A 20805-nucleotide genomic window follows, 5' to 3' on the forward strand; every position below is an offset into this window, starting at 1 on the left:
GGGTGTATCACCTGTTTGCCAATCCTCCTGTCCCGAAAACCCCACAAATGTATCACTAGAAGTTGGTTCTGCACACAAATCCCTTATTTCTTGTGCCCTAGTCCAGTCCAATGTGCCCTCCACGTTTTCATCACTCTCAGACCCATCATCCCCAGAGAAACCCAAAAACAACCCCTCCTCTGTGGGAGCAGTAAGTATATCCCGGAGCGTCTTCCTTTCCCGTTCCTCATCTGATTCCTGCTCCCGAGTAACCCTCATAGTGCCTCTATTCACATCCATCCCATCTCCTTCTTCACTCATTGATTCCTTGTCACTTGAAAACCCTTCAAACGTGTCTTCATCAGAAGGTGCCATAAGTATCTCTCGGCTCCATTTCCTTTGCTGTTCTTCATCTGGCACCTGCTCAAGATTAACCCTTTTCCTCCTACTAGTACTCCTACTACCGTTTGTAATATTGCCAGCAGACTCAACTACAACAGTTATTTTTAGAGTGTATCGTAATTTTCCTCAGGGTTTGGAAACTGTAGCATTTCAGATATCCAGATGTTGCTGTCCTGTAGGTCCCATCAGGGCTGTAGCCAAGGGGGTGGGGGGGGGGGTGTTAGGAGTTCAACCCCCCCCCCCCAAATCCTTGTTTACTCATGAATTTTAACGGATTAACCAAATCCTCATTAGTGTCCACTGAAGTTTATTGATGAAGTCTGATTTCTAAATTATTTTGCGTTATGGAATGACTCATGATTTGCTAAAAAATTATTTCAACCTTCCCCCCACCCCATTTTTTTCTGGCTATGGCTCTGGGTCCCATTATTCCTTAGCAGCCTAACAACATCTTGAAGGCCTACCCTAACTTGGGAGGCAGTGTTGGTGATTAATGAGTTCTGGCAAGAGAGGTGAGAAAAAGGTGATGTGCAAAGAGGGGAAAAGAGAAAATGCCATTGTTTAATCATGCTATTAAGGTGCAGCAAAATGGAATAAAAAAATTATCATAATATAAGTTGTGCTATTTTTGTTCACTTCCATTCCTCTTCTCTCCCAAATATATCTTTAAAAATTAGAATAAAGGTATGTACAATTGTCCTGTGAACCACTGGGGGGACTCCTTCAGGAGACTAGCAAATAACAATTGGACATTGGACAATGCAGTACAGAAAAATGAATAGCCTTCTCTAAGTCCTTGAGCAAAGAGCCTTTTTGAACTCCACTGCAATTGTATATGTGGTGGAAGAAAAAAGCAACAGTAAATATGGGAGGTTTATGTCTATATGTCTATTATGTCAGTGGGCCCTCAGTTTGGTTTGGTTCCAGGACCCCAGGTGGATATTAAAGTCTGTGGATTCTCAAGTTCCATTATATACCGTAATGCTGTAAAATGGCAGAGAGAGTCTAAGGCTCTGAAATGGCAGCGGCTACAGAATTTTATGCCTACACATCAACATAGTACTCAACATGTTACAAAATCAACAAAATTTCCCAAGCCATGAATGGTTGAATCCAAAAGAGGGACAGCTGTACTCACTTTCCAATTTAGGCCAAAATCTTGGGGGTTTCTTGTGTTATGCAGTTCAGAAAGGGTTTGAGACTGTTGCATATTGCTATTCCTGGGAACACAAATCTGAATACATAATATATGTCACAGACTCCCTTATAGGCTCATAATATGCAAGATTGACAGGGAAACGGGCATGCATTCCCCAATGCATTTCTTAGCGAACTGCTGTACTGCACTGTTCCTTGTGCATGTTCTCAAGTAGAAGGAGGAGAAGTTCTGACAGACCTCCATGAGACATCATCATAGGACAAGGAGAGAAACCCTGCACCTAACCGTGCACAAAGGCCCTTCCACACTGCCACATAAAATCCCGATTATCTGCTTTGATAATCTGGATTATATGGCAGTGTAGAAGGAGCGTAAGGAAAGCAAAGAAGTTACAGAAATGAGGGATCTTAGCAACTGGAACATTTAGTAGCCAAGAATACCTACCTATGAAAAGCCTTTACGTGCACACTCATGTTTGATGCTTCTCTCTAGATGCTCCCAAACTTTTTCAAACACACAAATCCTCCCTGTAATCCTGATATTGCAAATGGGGAGAAGTAAACTGAGCAACCAGAGCACTACAGTTACTAGTTTCTTCGCCTTCAGCTCCCAACCACGCTGCTTATGAGTCTGTAGCCCATAACATTTGTAAAAATGAAATATCGGTGAGCACTGTTTTCACACTCTCCACTCTCAATTAACCAGTATGTACTCTTTCTCTCCTAATGCATTTTAAAGGTGCTGGCTCCAGAGTAAATAGTTGGGCCCAAACAGCCTCGCTTCTGCATTGTCCTCTTTATCATTACTTATCATATGTAGGATAGCCATATGGGGGAGATGAAGGACCAGGACTAGCTGGGATGCTTGCTTTCCCCAGCTCTCTCAGTCGAGGGGAAGGACAGGGTTCTCCAGGAAAACAGACAGTTTGCTTGCCACAACGTCCAGATCATTGGTATTGGCATACTTCAGCAGGTTTGTGCCCTTGATGAAGTAGTGCTTCAGGAAGTGCTGGCTCACACACTTGTGCAGCTTCTGGACCAGCCGCAGGAAGCCTGTGCGGAAGCAGCGCCAGTCTTTGGAGCGAGGGTACTTCTCACAGGTCCAGAAAAGCACCATCTGCAAGAGGCATTCAAGGAAGTGACTACTGAAACACAATAGATTTCCTTCAATTAGCACAAGAAGTGTTTTGAGCCATCGATCCTGATCAAGTGGTAAATTGTTTTCAGATAGTACTGCTTTTCTATAGAGAAACACTAAGCAGAAACACTTTTTTTTGTTTTTTTCTGTGTCAGGAGTGACTTGAAAAACTGAAAGTTGCTTCTGGTGTAAGAGAACTGGCTGTCTGCAAGGACATTACCCTGATGTTTTTACCATCCTTGTGGGAGGTTTCTCTCATATCCCCGCATGGAGCTGGAGCTGATAGAGAGAGCTCATCCGCACTCTCCCAGGGTTTGATTCAAACCGGTAACCTTCAGGTCAGCAACCCAACCTTCAAGTCATCAATTCCACCGGCACAAGAGTTTAACCTACTGTGCCATTGGGGGCTCCACTTTTTTGGTGACACTCACTGCTGTTTTCTGATGGAATAAAAATCCATGTTGAATGACAAAATGCTTGGGATCAAAAGTGTTTGGGATTTTAATTTAAAAAAATATATTTTGGAATAACTGTATCTGCATGTAGGTACATAATGAGATATTTTGGAGATGGGATCCAGTCTAAACACAAATGTTGTTTATGTTTCATATTCACCTTATGTACATAGCCTGAAAGTAATTTTTATAAATATATTTTAGTCATGTTGTGCATGAAACAATGTTTACATACACTGAACCATCAGAAAGCAAAGATGACAAAATCTCGTGAACATCTTTGGACCATTTTAGATAAGGGAGTATTTCAGAATTCTGGATAAGTAATATTCAATCTGTATATAGGAAGCTCTCGCAAGTAAACCATGTTACAATCTCTTGCTTTCTTCTGCTGCAATTTTTGACTGGTTTATTTCCTTTGCATCATGCATTAAATAGCAATATTTTTTCCTGAATAAACAGGTTTTTTTTACTGAGCTGTCATGATCTGCTGATCTCTAGCACTGATTTCACTCTAAAAAGCTCTGGGCTTACTTCCATACAAAAGAAACCAGAGGGTATATAAATCAGCAAATCTGAAAAGCCTCAAATAGCCTTTCTTGCTATAGGTTTTAGGAGAAAAAGTTCTAACAACCTCTGCTTCCTATCTCACTTTTTACAACCCCTATCTCACTTTTTATTACTCAAGACTCAACCCAGTTATTTAGATCACTACCAAAAGGTTACAGCCCTCTAAGAATGATAGAGAATACAACTTTGGGGGGTTAATATTTTTGCTGTCTAAGCACCATTTGGTAGTTTTTCCAAATGAAAAGCCATTGAGTTCTTAACAAGAAGACAGAGGGAGAGGCATACTCCACTTAATCAATTCCACAATAATTGTTTCTAATAGAATGGCACTCTGGATGTCTGGAAATGAACCTTTTCTTCTGAGTTCACAATTGGGCATAGGCTCTTGGTTCTTTTGCATAGCCTTGAATTATGCCATCACAAGGCAAGTGACACTGTCTGGAGGTCTCTACTGTGCACTTCCCAGCATGTATCAGTCTAACCTTTTAACTGATGCAAATTATCAAGTTGCAGAATTGCATAAATTGGCTCAAGGAAAAAAATGTGTTGTTTTTCTAAATGTTGCCTTGAAACCAGTGTTTTAAAACAAAGCACAAGTTGTCTGGCTCAAAATAGATTTTCTTCTTGGGAAAATCTTCTCCATTTTTCTACATATGAATGTCCTCCCCACAAATTCTGGAAATGCAAATAATCTTATGGATTGTCACCTGTCTCCAGGCCAGATATCAATAGCCTTTTTTCCAATGATTAACAAGTAGTCCACTCATCTGGGTTAAACCAGATGAGCAAGCTGCTAAACTTGCTGACCAAAAGGTTGGCAATTCAAATCTGGGAAGCTGGGTGAGCTCCTGTTATTAGCCCCAGATTCTGCCAATCTAGCAGTTCGAAAACATGCAAATGTGAGTAGATCAATAGGTACTGCTCTAGCGGGAAGTTAACGGTGCTCCATGCTGTCATGCCGGCCACATGACCTTGGAGGCATCTATGGACAACACCAGCTCTTTGGCTTAGACAGACATGACTAGACTTAATGTCAGGGGGAATCCTTTATCTTTACTGACTCATCCCTTAGTAAATTCTTCTTTTACTGAGATATGGAGCATCCGGACAAGAGAAAAAAACACCAATCAATCCTTTGGTGGCCACCTTGAATAGTATTGAATAGCCTTGCACCATCCAAGCCTGGCTGTTTCCTACCAAAAGGAATCCTTTCTTGGCCAGCTTGAATACCATTGAATAGCCTTGCAGGTTCAAACCCAGGCTGCATCCTACTCAGAGGAATCCTCCATTGGCCAGCTTGAATAGCACTGAATAGCCATCTACCTTCAAAGACTGGCTGCTTCCTACCTAGGGGGATCATTTGTTGGCCAGCTTGAATAGCATTAAAAATCCTTGCACCATCAAGCCTGGATGCTTCCTACCTAGGGGAATTCTTTGTTGGGCAGCTTGAATATTATTGAATAGCTTTACAACTTCAAACCCAGACTGCTTTTTATGTAGGAGAATCCCCGTTGGCCAGCTTGAATAGTAGTGAACAGCCTTGCAGCTTTAAAGCCTGGCTGCTCCTTACCTAGGTGAATCCTTTGCTGACCAGCTTGAATAGCACTGAATAGTCTTGCAGCTACGAAGCCTGGCGACTTCCTACCATGGGGAATTCTTTCTTGGACAGCTTGAATACCATTGAATAGCCTTGCAGCTTTTAGGATGTTTTTAAGATTTTTTTTTAAAGATGTTTTTAAAATGTTTTTTAAATTGTTGATTTTAGCCGGTTCTTGTAAGCCGCTCCGAGCCCTAGGGGAGTGGCGGCATATAAGTTTGAAAAATAAATAAATAAATAAATAAATAAAACCTGGCTGCTTCAAACCTAGGGGAATTCTCCTTTGGCTAGCTTGAATACCATTAAATAGCCTTGCAGCTTCAAATCCAGGCTGCTTCCTACTTAGGGGAATCCTCCATTGACCAACTTGAATAGTACTGAACAGCCTTGCAGCTTCAAAGCCTGGCTGCTTCCTACCTTGGGAATGGGAAATCCTTTGCTGGCCAGCTTGAATAGTACCGGATAGCCTTGCAGCTTCAAAGCCTGGCTGCTTCCTGCCCAGGGGAATCTTCCGTTGCCCAGCTTGAATACCACTGAATAGCCTTGCAGGTTCAAACCCAGGCTGCATCCTACTCAGAGGAATCCTCCATTGGCCAGCTTGAATAGCACTGAATAGCCATCTACCTTCAAAGACTGGCTGCTTCCTACCTTGGGGGATCATTTGTTGGCCCGCTTGAATAGCACTGAATAGCCTTGCAGATTCAAACCCTGGCTGCTTCCTACCTAGGGGTTTCAAAGTCTGGCTGCTTCCTACCTTGGGGGGTCATTTGTTGGCCAGCTTGAATACCCTTGAATAGCCTTGCTGCTTCAAAGCCTGGCTGCTTCTTCCCAAGGGAATCTTTTGTTGGCCAGCTTGAATAATACTGAATAGCCTTGCAGTATCAAAGCCTAGCTGCTTCCTACCTAGGGGAATCCTATGCTGGCCAGCTTGAATAGCACTGGATAGCCTTTCAGCTACAAAGCCTGGCTGCTTCCTACTAAGGGGAATCCTTCATTGGCCAGCTTGAATACCATTGAATAGCCTTACAGTACCAAAGCCTGGCTCCTTCTTACCTAGGGGAATCCATTGTTAGCTTGAATAGCACTGAATAGCCTTGCAGCATAAAAGCCTGGCTGCTTCCTACTTAGGGAATCCATAGTTAGCCAGCTTGAATAGCACCTACCAAGGGAAAACCTTTGTGAACCACCAGACTATACCACAGCAATGTGTAGCCGGGCACGGCTAGTTATAATATAAAATTCATCCTATGTGAGGAACACTGCTATAACATAAAATATTCAGTACAAAACAAGGGACTTGTTAGAGTAAGAAATCTGGAGGTACTGCCTTCTATTGTGTTACTAACTATAATCTGTGGAATCCATTGTTCCTCTGGAAACTGGATGTTATTTAATGGCATCATGCCATTGCTGATTTAATAAAAGTTTCCATGTAGCTGGTTTTTATGGTTAATTCTATGTTCTCTTACAACTTCCTTATTTTAAGTTGAACAGCTAGAATACTTAACTGATTTATCAGTGAAAGTCAATGTATTGTATCACAGTGATAATGGAGCTGAAAGTAGTAATCCAGTCCAACTTCCTGCCAGGTTAAGAAATTATAGCAAATTATACTTAAGAGGCAGTCATCCAGCAAAAGAAAAAAATGTTCCTGTGTTCGGGATTTTAATTGCAAGGCCAGAAAACTTCATAGAATGGATTATAGATTAACTCAGCAACAGCAGATGATTTCCATTTACTCTCTTTACAGGGAAGGGAAAAGAGGTTTGCACCCAACAAGGAGGAGGGCCCATTTCCTAGAGGCCTAGAAATGTAGAATTTCTCTTTTATTTTAGAGCTGTTGATTGGGATAAGAAACAATTAACCGAGTTAGTTCTCAGGCAGAAGGCCCTTTGTCAAAAGCTGGGCAGGGGAGGGTTTGCATTTCTGGGCTTTTGGTCTAGGGGCTGGCAAGAGAAAAAAAAGCCCAGTGAACAATATCTTTTATAATCTTGCCCTCATTTCTCAAATTTGAAATGTATCTTTCTGTCTCTCTGTATCACCTTGACACACATTTTTCTGTTCCTTTAGACTATACTCATCTTGCTCCTTGCCCATCTTGCTCCTTTTCCCTTGCCATTCATTTCCAACTACCTAACCCATAATCCCTTTGTGCCAGATTTCCTATCCCTTGCGCCGTATCCCAGTTCTAGAGGAATCCCAAAAGCCTTTTTTGCCTGCTGGGCTGCCGAGGAACTTCTGGGATGCCTTTTCTTTGTCCTCCATGGGAAACACAGGGGAGATCGGAGCCCCGTGAAAGCTCCACAGATAATAACCTGCGTTTGTCTCCAGCACAATGGGGATACTGCATCTCGTGTTTCTCCCCCATTGTGAGCCCCACATGTGTCGCCTATCAATTTTATATTTTACTAGCTGTGCCCGGCCACGTGTTGCTGTGGTGAAGTATGGTGGTATGGGAAATAAAGTATTGAGGAACTGGTGGTAGTTAAGGTAAAGGGTAAAGGTTTTCCCCTGACATTAAGTCCATTATAAATGGGTTATATAGCTGTGTGGAAGTACCTTGAGTCTACACTGCCATATAATCCAGTTGAAATCAGATAATCTGTATCTTATAGGCAGTGTGAAAGAGGCCAAAGTAAGGCCTAACTGTGCCTGTCCCCTGGACTGAGTGGGTTGCTAGGAAACCAAGTGGGCGGAGCTTAGCCCTCTAAACTGGCAGCAATTGGATAAAACAATTATTGCTCTCCCTCTAATTAGGACTTTATTTTTCTTTTGTTTTTGTTGTATCAACCTAGAGGCGTGGATGATGGATTGTGTTGTCAAATTTCGAGATTGGGGGGCCTGTAGTTTTGTTGTTTTGTGGGTTGCTGTGATGCCATCGCTCATTTATATATATAGATTATTATTATTTGTCTTTATTATATCTTACCCCTTATAAATGAAGCATGATGACCTTAATATGAACTCTGGCCAGCACGTTACACCAACTAAGCACCATCCGGATGCCTAAGGCTAATGGATTACAAAACATGGATTACTCTCTGCAGAAGAAACAATGGGTTTCCTCTCTGGACCTCGGAGGACACAGATGTCAGGCCATCCAGGAAGGAGCACTTTTGGACATTCTGAACCATTCATCATAAGGGACTCATTTTCCTGCAAAGGAGGACAGGACCCAACAAAAGCCACCTCTTTCTTGGACTCTGAATTACTTAATCCCATCATCAGCCATCACCTCCTCCATTGTTCAGAGACCTGCCAGCCCCTCTTTCATCATTGGACAGAGGGAGAATTTGCATCCAAGTCAGGCAGCGCTCTCTCATTGGCCGAGGCGTGTCAAGCTCCCACCTCTCCAGGGAGTCCCTGCCAATCACAGCAAGACTGGGTCCAGCCAGGGACGGTAGGAATTTGAACTTGAAAAACTGTATCAAAGTGCATGCTTTGGTATGTTATGTATCTAAGTCTATTTTTGGTGAACTCTCGCAGGCTGGCATCACTTTCAGCTGAAATTGAATAAAATTCCTCGGTGGCTTCTGTTTCAACTTGGTGAGTCATATTCTGGAAATTATTGGCTTCTTTTCCCACCAGGCTTAACCCACAGCTTGGATCTCACTATCCAATGCTGCTCTAAATTGCTTGCTAACAAACGTCCAAAATATATCCAGTGCCTTGGACAACTTCAACATAGAAAGGCCACCTAACTACTAATATAATGTGTAAATATTGAAATAAATATAGTGCCCCTACTTCGCGGAATTTCACTTATTGCGGGTGGTCCTGAAACGTAACCCCTGCGATAAGTGAGGGAATAATGTATATGGCTATCATGTCTCAGCCTTCTCTTCTGCAGGCTTAACATGCCCAGTTCTTTGAGCCTCTCCTCATAGGACTTGTTCTCCAGACCTTTGATCATTTTAGTCACCCTCTTCTGGACACATTCCAGCTTGTCAACCTCTCCCCTCAATTGTGGTGCCCAGAATTGGACACAGTGTGATTCCAGGTGTGGTCTGACCAAGACAGAATAGAGGGGTAGTATGACTTTCCTGGATATAGACACTATACTCCTATTTATGCAGGCTAAAATGCCATTAGCTTTTTTTTTGTCGCTACATGACATTGTTGGCTCATGGTTAACTTGTTGTCCATGAGGACTCCAAGATGTTTTTCACACATACTGCTATCGAGCGAGGCATCCCCCATTCTGTATCTTTGCATTTCATGTTTTCTGCCTAATTGGAGTATCTTGCATTTGTCTCTGTATACATGTGGACTATAACCAACTTGCCACCCTACAGACATTACAACCACTAGTTGTTACTGGCAAACAGTGCCCTGTTGTGTTCATCCTTTTCTAACTCAGCTGTGGTTGTTTGCTACACACACCTGCAGGTGAAAAGATGTGATGATCGGCCTGTTTCCTGCACACCAGACATCTTCCTTCATCTGCCTCATGACCCGGAAGCATATCATTCGACAGCCACCATCCTCATCAAGTCCTTGCATCAGGATGTGCTCAGCTCGTGAAAAACTCAGGTGCCAATGGTAATTGGAAGCGGCCAATAGATCAAAACCGAAGGACTGCAGAAAAAGTTGAAATGGTTGAGCAGTGAAGGACTGGGAAGAGGGGACAGAAGTCATCCAGGAGGTAGGTAGCATGCTCTGACACTTGACTAGCCTCCCAGTAGGATTACATTTCTATTCAAGCCACTAAGTACCTCATCACATTGAGGTCAGTATAACAGGTAATAGCGGGGGGATTCACCATGGATCATGGTGAATCCAGCATGGGCCATTTGGAGTCCATTGCACTGCACCATGCATCACCTGCATTGCCCCTTACCTCATCCCACGAGGAACAGTGTCACCACCCAACTTCTGCAAGTCTCCAGTGCTAATGTGCCCACATCTTCCCATCTTTCTTCTTTGTGAGCAAGTGACAATATTTAGTGTGTGTGTGTGTGTGTGTGTGGAGGGGGGGGGATTGTGTTATCAGTGTGACGGGAAGATATTGTTGCACTTTTCTTACTAACAGCTTCCACAAGTCTCCTTATCCTGCCTTAATACTGAAATAGATTAACACAGCAACCTCTTTAAAATGGCTACCATGGATGTTACAATTCACTGTGTCCTCTTACAGCTTAAATTCTTATAGCTTATTCTACTTTTTATCTACATATCCCTTTTAGCAAGATGAGGATGTGAATTTGGCCTACAAGGATCTGCCTCTGCCTGGTACCTTAACACATTGCACTTTTTCCTGGCAAGGCCAGCGTTTGAAGCATCGGGGCCACTTGATTTTCTGGGGCCAACAGGTTGGAATCTCAATAGTCGGAGTCAGCTCAACTTCCACCTGGTAATCAGATGTCTCAACAGCAACACGAACCGCTGAGCTGAAGCCTTCTAAAATGTTGATTTTGTCTGGAAAAGAGACAACAGGTGGTCTTTACTGGTGGTTGAGCTAGAGCACCAACAAAGAAAGTAGAAGGGCCAATGTTGTAACCCACCTCAAGCCGGTAATCATTAATCATTCCTCAAATGATTAATGTAAATCCTTGGCTATATTATCCGGAAATTATAGGAACTACAACACAACATATTTGGACAAAGCTAGTCGGCATGGCTCTTACAGCCCATTCCAACTATCCGATTATATGATTTCTTTCACTTGTGATATGACAAGTTCCACTTTATTTACCAGTCACTAAAGAAATTTTTGGAGATTCCTTGGTGCCTCCAAAGAACTAATGAAACTGGACAGGACACAGAAAGGACCAGGAAGTTGGCACCATGAGATGCAGAGCTAACCTTAAGAATTGGGGCTACAAAGTGGAGTCCATGACATGCGAGTATGGAGAAGAGCAAACCACAGAGCACTTACTGCAATGAAGTCTGAGCACTGCCACATGCACAATGGAGGACTTTCTTATCACTATAGTGGCCAGCTTCTGGTCAAAGGAAATCTAGTATAATGCCAAGTTTTTAACTTTGTGGTTTTTTCTATACATTATAATTGTATTCTTAATTTGCTTCTGACACGATAAATAATAGTGGCAAGACACAGTAATTTTGCTGCATAACTTATTATATGTACCTAGAAGATCTTTCCACATGCCTTGATAATCCCTGAATCCTTGCTAAGGATTCAAATGTCTACCAGCCTCTACTGGAAGCAAGGCAACAGTGCAGAGATCTCTGAGAGGGTCTTGGACAATGCTGTTGTGGATATGAGGAAGTGATTGAAAGGTCTGAAGAAGTGCAAAGAGGCTGTGAGTGTTTGCAATTGACTGTGAGAAAGGGGAGAGTTGCTTTAATAAGATTGTGTCTTTCTACAGAAAACTCACCCATTAGATTGCAAGACACAATTGATCTCTCTACAAGCTCTCGGAAGACAGTCAGGACTTTAGCAGGCACAAGGTCACCCTCAATGTTCACATCTGTCTCGTGCCATTGTTGGAGGCTCTTGGAGAACTGCTCAACTTCCAGCCATTGCTGCAGATCCTCTGGATCCCTGACGGGAGAAATGAGCCTGGCTCCATGTGCTGTGTAGTAACGCCAGTGTCGTTTCTGGCCCTCTTTGTATCCAGACAGGCCAAGCAAGGGGATGGTGATGAGGAACTGGTTGGGTGCTAAGACCTAGACAGCAACAGAAAGGTTGAAACAAAAACATAAATGGGATAAGATAGCATTTGGTGGGGAAATGAAGAACAAGAGCCCAATCCAGATATGTTTCTGGATTGTTTAGATATTTTACAGCAATTTATCAATTATCAGTTTCCCTAAACATGGAGTACATATGGGTTAAGGGTCAGCAAAGTGTGGCCCTCAACGTCCCCATCCTACCCAACTACTTGGACTAGCAAAAAGGAGTAAACTGCCTCTCCTGGGAGCCTCTGTTATGGGTAATCACATTTCAAATAGGTTGCAGAATCTACTGCACTTTTTCACATTTTTACAAACTTTGTGTTTTTCAAAATCAGAAGTGTACACCAACCACATCTGGATTATTGTATTTTTGACAGCATTCAGAGGATCCTGAGGCAGAATATTAGTCTCCAGTTCTGCTCAATTCGTCCACCCCAATAAAGTAGATATCTTGATTGTATGTACTTCATATGAATACTTCTATGCAGATACCTTGAATGTAAGCCAGTATTATTGTGTGTGTGTGTGTGTGTGTGTGTGTAGACATGCACATTACATTAAAGGAAGAAAGTCATCCAAGAGAGTTCAGAATCTATATCTAGGGTCTATATCTATATCCATACTGCCCAAAATGTGAATGGCTATCCAGGAAGATATGGGCCTTTAAAAGTATTTTTAAAACCTGGAATAAACCTGGATAAACAGATTTATTTCAGGTTGAAATGGATTACTCTGGACCATCATTTGGACACCCCAGGCTAATTCATTTCCTATACACAGACTGGTGTAGATGTGGCCTGAATTAGGGACTTCCTCAGTCTTAGTTCCAGGCAATCTCAAGACTGCAGTGGAGTACTCCCCACCCCACATATACAAATCTTGTAGTTTATTAATCATAATGATGCTCCCCAATAATTTTATTTTGTTTTTCAAAAGAACTTATTGCAAACCACCATATGAAGAAGTATGTTAAACCGAAGTTTTCCATACCAGCCTTAAAAAATTCCTAACATATACCTAACATATACCGTATATACCCGAGTATAAGCCTACCCGAATATAAGCCGAGGCACCTTATTTTATCACAAAAAACTAGGATAACCTATTGACTTGAGTATAAGCTGAGGGTGGGAAATGCAGCAGTTATGGGTAAATTTCTTTCTTTTTTTAAAATAAATTTTTATTCAAATTTTCTTTCGTGCACATACATTAAAAGTGGGAAAAAGTGGGAAAAGGGGACAAGTGAAGGTTGGGAAGGGGGAAAAAAGAAGGGAGTAAAAAGAAAGAAAAAAAAGGGGGGGAAGGGGAATATAATTAAAATGCTATTGTATGTCCTTCCGCTTTCTATTCTTTGTGGCTTGAGTTTCTTTTAATCTTCTTCCCTTTTTCATAAACTGGACTAGTTTTATAATAACTGTTCTCGGATTCTCCTTTTGCTTACTTTTCCTTTAGCTTTTTCTTGTATTCTTCATATTTTTCCCAATCGGTTCATTTTATTGTATTTCCTCTGTTTACTTTCATTAAGTATGTTAGTTTGTCCATATCATGTATATCATTCAGTTTCTCCAACCATTGCTGTTTTGTTGGGATGTCTTTTTGTTTCCAGTACTTAGCAAAGGTTATTCTTGCAGCTGTCGCTGCATATGTAAGTATTTTGTCCTCGTTTTGATTCAATTTCATTGTATTCTCCGTCAGTCCAAGTAAATAAATTTCTGGCTTCATTGAAAATGATTTTTGTAGTATTTTTCTGTGTTTCCTCATGTATAGATTTCCAGTACAATTTCGTTTCTGGACACGACCACCAAATGTGGAAGTATGACCCTTCTTGTTTTTTACATTTCCAGCATTTATTTTCTGTGTTTTTGTACATAATTGCTAATTTTTTTTGGAGTGATGTGCCATCGATGAAACATTTTAAGCCAATTTTCTTGTAAGTCTGAAGCATAAGTATACTTTTGTTTTATATTCCAGATTGTTTCCCATTCTGACATCATAATTGGGCGTCGAATATTTTTTGCCCATTTTGTGGCGCATGTTTTCACATATTCTGTCTCCATAGACCATTCTAATAACTTCTTGTATACCTTTGTGATTTCTTTTTTGTCGTTTTGCATTAGGGCATCCCAAAAGTTATCTGTTTCATTAAAGCCTAATATTTTGTCCTTTCCAAATTGTTCTTTCATTTGGGCATATTGAAACCAGGATACTTTATCATATTTTTGTTTCTTCTTGCGATCTTAATTGGTATTGTCCATCCTTTTTTCTTAATATTTCCTTATATTTTGGCCAGTTTGTCCATCCCAAGAATTTTTTCTGGTTAGCCTCTAAGGGTGAAATCCAAAGGGGTATTTTCGTGTAGATCCTTTCCTTGTATTTTTCCCATATTTTTATTAATGAGGACCTAATAAAGTGATTTCCAAAATTTTTCTCCACCAACCTTTTACTATACCAAAGATAGCTATGCCATCCTCTCCTCAGGTCGAAACTTTCCAATGCCAATATGCTATCTTTTTTCAGACTTGCCCAGTCTTTTACCCACACTAAAGCACAAGATTCATAATATAATTTTAAGTTTGGCAGTCCAAATCCGGCTCTTTTCTTTTCATCAGTCATTATTGTATAGTTTATTCTTGACTTTTCCCCCCTCCAAATGAACTTTGTAATTTCCTTTTGCCATTCCAAAAACAGTTTCTTATTTCTTATCACTGGTAGGTTTTGGAATAAATACAACAATTTTGGTAATATGTTCATTTTTATTATCGCTATTCGTCTGAGGATGGAGATTTTCAAATTCTTCCAGTTCTGTAAATCTTTTTTAATTTCATTCCATTTCATTTGGTAATTATTTTTCAGTAAGTGGGCATTTTTCGCTGTCAGCCAGATTCCCAGATATTTTATTTTAGGTACTATTTGGATATTTGTCTCTTTCTCAATCTCTTCTTGTTTTTTCTTTGATATATATTTTTGTCAGAATTTTTGTTTTCTTTTTGTTTAAGTAGAAGCCTGCCACTGAGCCATATTCCTCTATTATATCAAGCCACTTTTGAATCTGATATTTTGGGTTCTCAATAATACAAATAAGATCGTCGGCAAAGGCTCTCAGTTTAAATTCATAGTTTGCTACTTTTGTTCCTTTTAATTGATTGTCCTTTCTAATATTTCCTATTAAGATTTAAATTGCAAATATGAAGATTAGGGGTGATAATGGGCATCCTTGGCGAGTTCCTTTGTTAATTTGTATTTCTTTTGTATATTTACTAAGATTTTTGCTTTTTGTTCTGTGTATATCGCTTTGTTGGCATTGTAAAATTGATAGCCTATATCGATTTCTTTGAATAATAATTTGATGAATGACCAATTTAAGTTGTCGAATGCCTTCTCTGCGTCGATCGAGAGTAATGCTAATTCTTTTTGGTGAAACGTTTCGTAATATTCTATCACATCTACTATGCATCTTACATTTTCTTTCATATACCTTCCCGGAAGAAATCCTTTTTGTTCTGGCCCGATCCATGTAGATAAAAATTCTTTAAATTGATTCGCCTATATATTGGTAAAATTTTTATAGTCCAGATTGAGTAAAGAAATTGGGCGGCAGTTTTTGACCTCCGATTTATCTGTGTCCTCTTTATGAATTGTCCCCTTCTTTCCACGATTCCGGAATGACCTTCTTTTCCAATACTTGATTCATTAAGGTTTTTAGGAATGGAGTTAGCTCATCTTTCATGACTTTGTAAAAGCTTGCCGTGAATCCGTCCAGACCCAGTGCTTTATTGGGTTTTAAATTTTTTATTGCTTTCTTAATTTCTTCTTCTGTGATTTCTTTATTAAGGTACTCTCTTTGCGTTTCCGTAATTTTATCTAATTTTTGTTCTCCTAGGTAATTTGATATTTTTTCCAGATCTTCATCTTTTTGGTTATATAATTGGCTGTAGTACATTCTGAATTCTTCTCTTATTTCTTCATCCCTCGTATGTTCTTTGTCTTTGCCTTTGATCTTTATTATTTGCTGTTGTTTTTTCTTTCTTATCTTTCTTGCCAGCCAGGCCTCTGGTTTGTTTGCGTTTTCAAAATTGTATTGTTTCACAAATTTCAATGACTTTGCTATCCTTTCCAATTCTAAATGGTGTTTGTCCTTTTTTAGGTCATTTAGTTCGTTTTTTAATTTTTGATTTTTGGGTTGTTGTTTGAGCATCCTTTCTTTATTTTCTATTTGCTTGTTGATTTGTTCTATTTTGAAATTTCTTCTTTTGTTAGCTCTGGCTTTCTGTTGTATGAAGTATCCCCTCATTACTGCCTTATATGAGTCCCATACTATTTGTTTTGTTACATCCTCTTTGTCTTTAATAATAAAGAATTCTTTTGTCTGTTTCTTGTTTTCCAGGATCTCATTCTCTGATTTGATGAGATTATCATCTAATCTCCATCTCCTGGAGTTTATTTTGTGATTCATTATTATTTCCAGTGGTCTGTGGTCTGTTTTGTCTCTTACTAATATGTTTATCTTGACCATTTTTGTTATCAATGAGTTTGAGGCCCAGATCATATCGATTCTGGACCATGATTCGTGTCTATTCGAATAATATGTATAGTCCCTTGTATTTGGATTTTTGTTTCTCCACGCATCTTGAAGATCAAACTCTTTCTTCAGGTTTAAGAAGTTTATTGGTAGGTGACCGATTTTTTTCTTTGCTTCTTCTATTTTTCTTTTTGGATTTGTCTATTTTTTGGTCTATCACGCCATTAAAGTCCCCTAGAATTATTATGTGTTCCGTGTCCACTTTTGATATTTGTTCTCTCAAATTACATGCAAATTGTGTTTTTGGCCCATTCGGGGCATATATGTTACAGATAAGGATTTTCTCTTGGTTTATCGTTATCTCCACCGCAATTACCCTTCCCTCCGCATCTTTAAATTTCATTTCTGCTGGGATATTTTCATTTACATATATGACCACCCCTCGTTTCTTTGCCAAATCTGCTGAGAAGAATTCTTTTCCTATTTTATTATTTTTCAAATGGGCCACATGTTTTTGACATACGTGCGTTCCTTGAAGTGCCACAATGTCGTATTTTCCTTTATTAATTTGGTTCAGAATATTTTTCCTTTTTTGGGGGGAATTTAGCCCGTTCACATTATTTGTATATATTTTTAACTGCCGTGTTAAAGCCATCAGAACAAATGCAATTAAGGCCAAGATTGAAAAATCAGCTGATGACCCAAAATGCAGACTCTTCATCTTGGTTATCATCATTTAACGGTTCTTCCTCTTCTTCTTCATCTGTAATGTTTATATCCTGCAGTCCTGCTCCAGCTCCTAATACTGCGTCTTCCGGGGAGTTCTGTCTCAATCTTTTTGATTTTTTCTTTTTTACTGAAGGTGATATTGAGGATACATGGTCCAGATCTTTTTTGAGGGTTTTGTAAAAGGCTTTTGCTTTGTCTACCGATGTTAGCCAGTGTCTTTCGTCTCTGTAGATTACCATTATACCCTCTGTCCTCTCCCATCTAAAATGAATTTTATGTTTTTTTAATTCTTCCATGAGGAAGAAATAATTTCTCCTTTTATTTAGGGTTGTTAAAGGGAATTCCTTTAGTATCACAATTTTTGTCTCTTTGTGATAGATTGGTTTTTTACTATTTTGTATTAATATTTCATCCCTTACTCTCTTTCTTATAAAGTGTACAATCACGTCCCTGGCCACTTTATTTTTCTTTGAGTAGTTTGTCTGTATCCTGTAGCATCTATCTATTTCCGTTTCCAACTTATGTGGTATCATTTGTAATAGGTCTGCAGTCAATTTTAATATTTTTTCTCTTATGTCCTCATTTTCTTCTTCCTGGATGTTTCTGAATCGGAGCTGGAATTCTAGTTCTCTTTGCTCCAGTCTTTCTTGCAATTTTTCTATTTTTAAGTTTTTATTTTCTAAATTTTCCATTTTTTTCTTGATTTTCTCTTGGGATTTTTTAAATTTTTCACTATTTTGTTTTAGTTCTTTTATATCTTCAAATGATTTTCACACTTCTTCCTTTAATTGATCAAGTTTTTGTTTTATTTCTGTTCTCATTTCTGACATTTGTTTGTTGTATTCTTCCAATCTTTTTTGAGTTACGGGTAAATTTCAAAATAAAAATAGATACCAATAAAATTTCATTATTCGAGGCATCAGTAGGTTAATGTTTTTAAATATTTACTGTATTTCAAAGAAAAGCAATAAACTAGCTCTATAAGTGGAAAAATAGGGGCAACAAAACAATATAGTATCAACAATAACCTAATAATAATAATAATAATAATAATAATAATAATAATAATAATAATAATAATTTTGTTCCTTGACAACATTGAAGGAAAAGCTGATAAGGAGAAGACCTAGCTATGGCTCACGAATGGGACCCTAAAGAAGGAGACAGAAGGCTTGATCCTTGCAGCCCAGGAGCAAGCCATCAGAACAAATGCAATTAAGGCCAAGATTGAAAAATCAGCTGATGACCCAAAATGCAGACTCTGCAAGAAAGCTGATGAAACCATTGATCATATCCTCAGCTGCTGTAAGAAAATCACACAGACAGACTACAAACAGAGGCACAACTATGTGGCCCAAATGATTCATTGGAACTTATGCCTCAAGTACCACCTCCCAGCAGCAAAGATCTGGTGGGATCACAAACCTGCAAAAGTATTGGAAAATGAGCACGCAAAGATACTGTGGGACTTCCGAATCCAGATGGACAAAGTTCTGGAACACAACACACCAGACATCACAGTTGTGGAAAAGAAAAAGGTTTGGATCATTGATGTTGCCATCCCAGGTGACAGTCGGATTGACGAAAAACAACAGGAAAAACTCAGCTGCTATCAGGACCTCAAGATTGAACTTCAAAGACTCTGGCAGAAACCAGTGCAGGTGATCAGCACATTGGGTGCCGTGCCAAAGGATCTCAGCCAGTATTTGGAAACAATAGACATTGACAAAATTACGATCTGCCAACTGCAAAAGGCCACCCTGCTGGGATCTGTGCACATCATCCAAAAATACATCACACAGTCCTAGACACTTGGGAAGTGTTCGACTTGTGATTTTGTGATATGAAATCCAGCATATCTATCTTGTTTGCTGTGTCATAATAATAATAATAACAACAACAACACAACAACAACAACAACAACTTCATTTGGATCCCACCCTATCTCCCCATGGGGACTCAGGCCGGCTTCCAACATAGTAACAGGCAAACATTCATATATATATATATATATATATATATATATATATATATATATATATCATATATAACTTTTTATAATACACTATTTTTCAATATTTGAAGAAACCTGTTCCTGGTTTGAAAGTCTTATTTCCTGTTCAATTGGGTTCTTATCACTGTAAAAGTCCCTCTTCTACTTGTGTAGACTTTGGATTAGAAATGCAGCACACGCCAAGCAATGCCTTGACAGGATTGGCAACGTCCTTTGGAAACTATAAATTGCCTTTGAACCTTTTGATCAATGGTGCCACTGGCTGACCTTGTGATTGCAAAAATGAAACTCTGGCTGAGGACTTTGGATTAGAAATGCAGCACACGCCAAGCAATGCCTTGACAGGATTGGCAACGTCCTTTGGAAACTATAAATTGCTGTGGACCCTCTATTGAATCAAATCAATGTCTGACTTTGTGATTGCAGAAATAAAACTCAGCCCAAGGCTTGGGAATAGAAATGGAGCGTGAGGGAAGCAATGCCTTGGCGGGTGCCCCACGTCCTTTGGAAACTATTTCTTCCAATGTACCCTTTAGGTTTGAAAACAATGTGTGTCTTTGTGATTGCTGCAATAACACTCAGCCCGGGGGCTTGAAATTACAAACGGAGCGGGAGGGAAGCAATGCACTTGCAGGAACGCAGACGTCCTTATTTTCAAGCCCCCCCCCCTTTCAGGATTGCAAAGAAGGGCTGATGTGGTGATTGCTAAATTCCAAAAAAGAAAACAGAAAGGCAAAAGGTCTCCCTCAGGAGTAGATGGAAAGCACCCCAAGCTCAGCACTAGCAGGGACGCAGACGTCCTTTGGAAAAAAAAAGTTTCCTAAAGCCAGCCACAGCAAGGACTCTGCCCCAAGCCCCCAGCCAATTTCTCCCCAAAAAAACACAATATCGAACCAGAAACAACAGAAACAATCTACCCCCAGTCACTTAGCCCTCTCTCCCCCAAGCAAGCAAGCAGCTTCCCAGCGTGCGCGAAACACCCTCTCTCCTCGGTATCCCAACCCAGAATGGCGTGGCTCAGTTGGGGAGGGGAGAGATCCTCCATGTGGACGCGGAGGACGCTAGCCCCCACCTTTTTCAGCCATCGTGGAAGTCTCTGATTGGCCAGGGAGCGGTAGCCATGTTAGGCTGTGCTAGGCTCCCATCCATGTTAGGTTGCAGAAACAAAAAAAAATTAAAGAAATTTTTTAAACAAATATTAAAAAAAAATTGGAAGGAAAAAATTTAACGAAAATTTTAAGAAACAATTAGAGAATGGGCCAACGATGGTTCGAATTACATTGCCAGTTGCGCCCAGGGAAAACGTTTCAATACTCGTTTCAAAAAACGAGAACAATCCAAAATAATTACGAAACGAGAAACATAACGAATATTTGGACAACCCTAATAGATACACATATAAAGGTACATAGAGATTGCAAAAGCTTGCAAAAGGTTAATGCCTATATATCTGTAGGAGAGTTTAACAAATATTTCAGGGGAAAATGCTTTCATAAGATTAATAAATATATATTTTTCTTCTTCCTGATTTGCAAGGGTGTCTCTCTTTTCAAAACATTCCCTTGATTAAGAGCGGGAGGCTTTGCAAAAGTAAACACACTG

The 20805-nt window shown here is 39.9% G+C and overlaps 1 protein-coding gene and 1 long non-coding RNA gene across 3 annotated transcripts in view; one reads left to right on the plus strand and one right to left on the minus strand.

Moving 5' to 3' along the window:
* Positions 1–923: 923 nt before the first annotated feature.
* The window catches only part of mab21l3 (mab-21 like 3), a 28993-nt gene continuing 9111 nt past the window's right edge, over positions 924–20805 (minus strand). For both annotated transcript variants that reach the window (XM_003216854.4, XM_062971353.1), the window contains exons 4-7: positions 11641–11932; positions 10536–10717; positions 9683–9877; positions 924–2656 (exon numbers count right to left, since the gene is read on the minus strand). In XM_003216854.4, coding sequence (XP_003216902.1) covers positions 2423–2656; positions 9683–9877; positions 10536–10717; positions 11641–11932 — 903 coding nt within the window. In that variant the 3' untranslated portion in view covers positions 924–2422. The remainder of the gene's footprint in view (positions 2657–9682; positions 9878–10535; positions 10718–11640; positions 11933–20805) is intronic.
* Positions 6917–19175, plus strand: LOC134296421 (uncharacterized). Its single transcript, XR_010003154.1, has 3 exons — positions 6917–8845; positions 9689–9944; positions 18294–19175. It is a non-coding gene; the product is annotated as an uncharacterized LOC134296421 (long non-coding RNA).

This window comes from Anolis carolinensis, chromosome 2 (assembly GCF_035594765.1).
Source record: "Anolis carolinensis isolate JA03-04 chromosome 2, rAnoCar3.1.pri, whole genome shotgun sequence".
Lineage (NCBI taxonomy): Eukaryota > Metazoa > Chordata > Lepidosauria > Squamata > Dactyloidae > Anolis > Anolis carolinensis.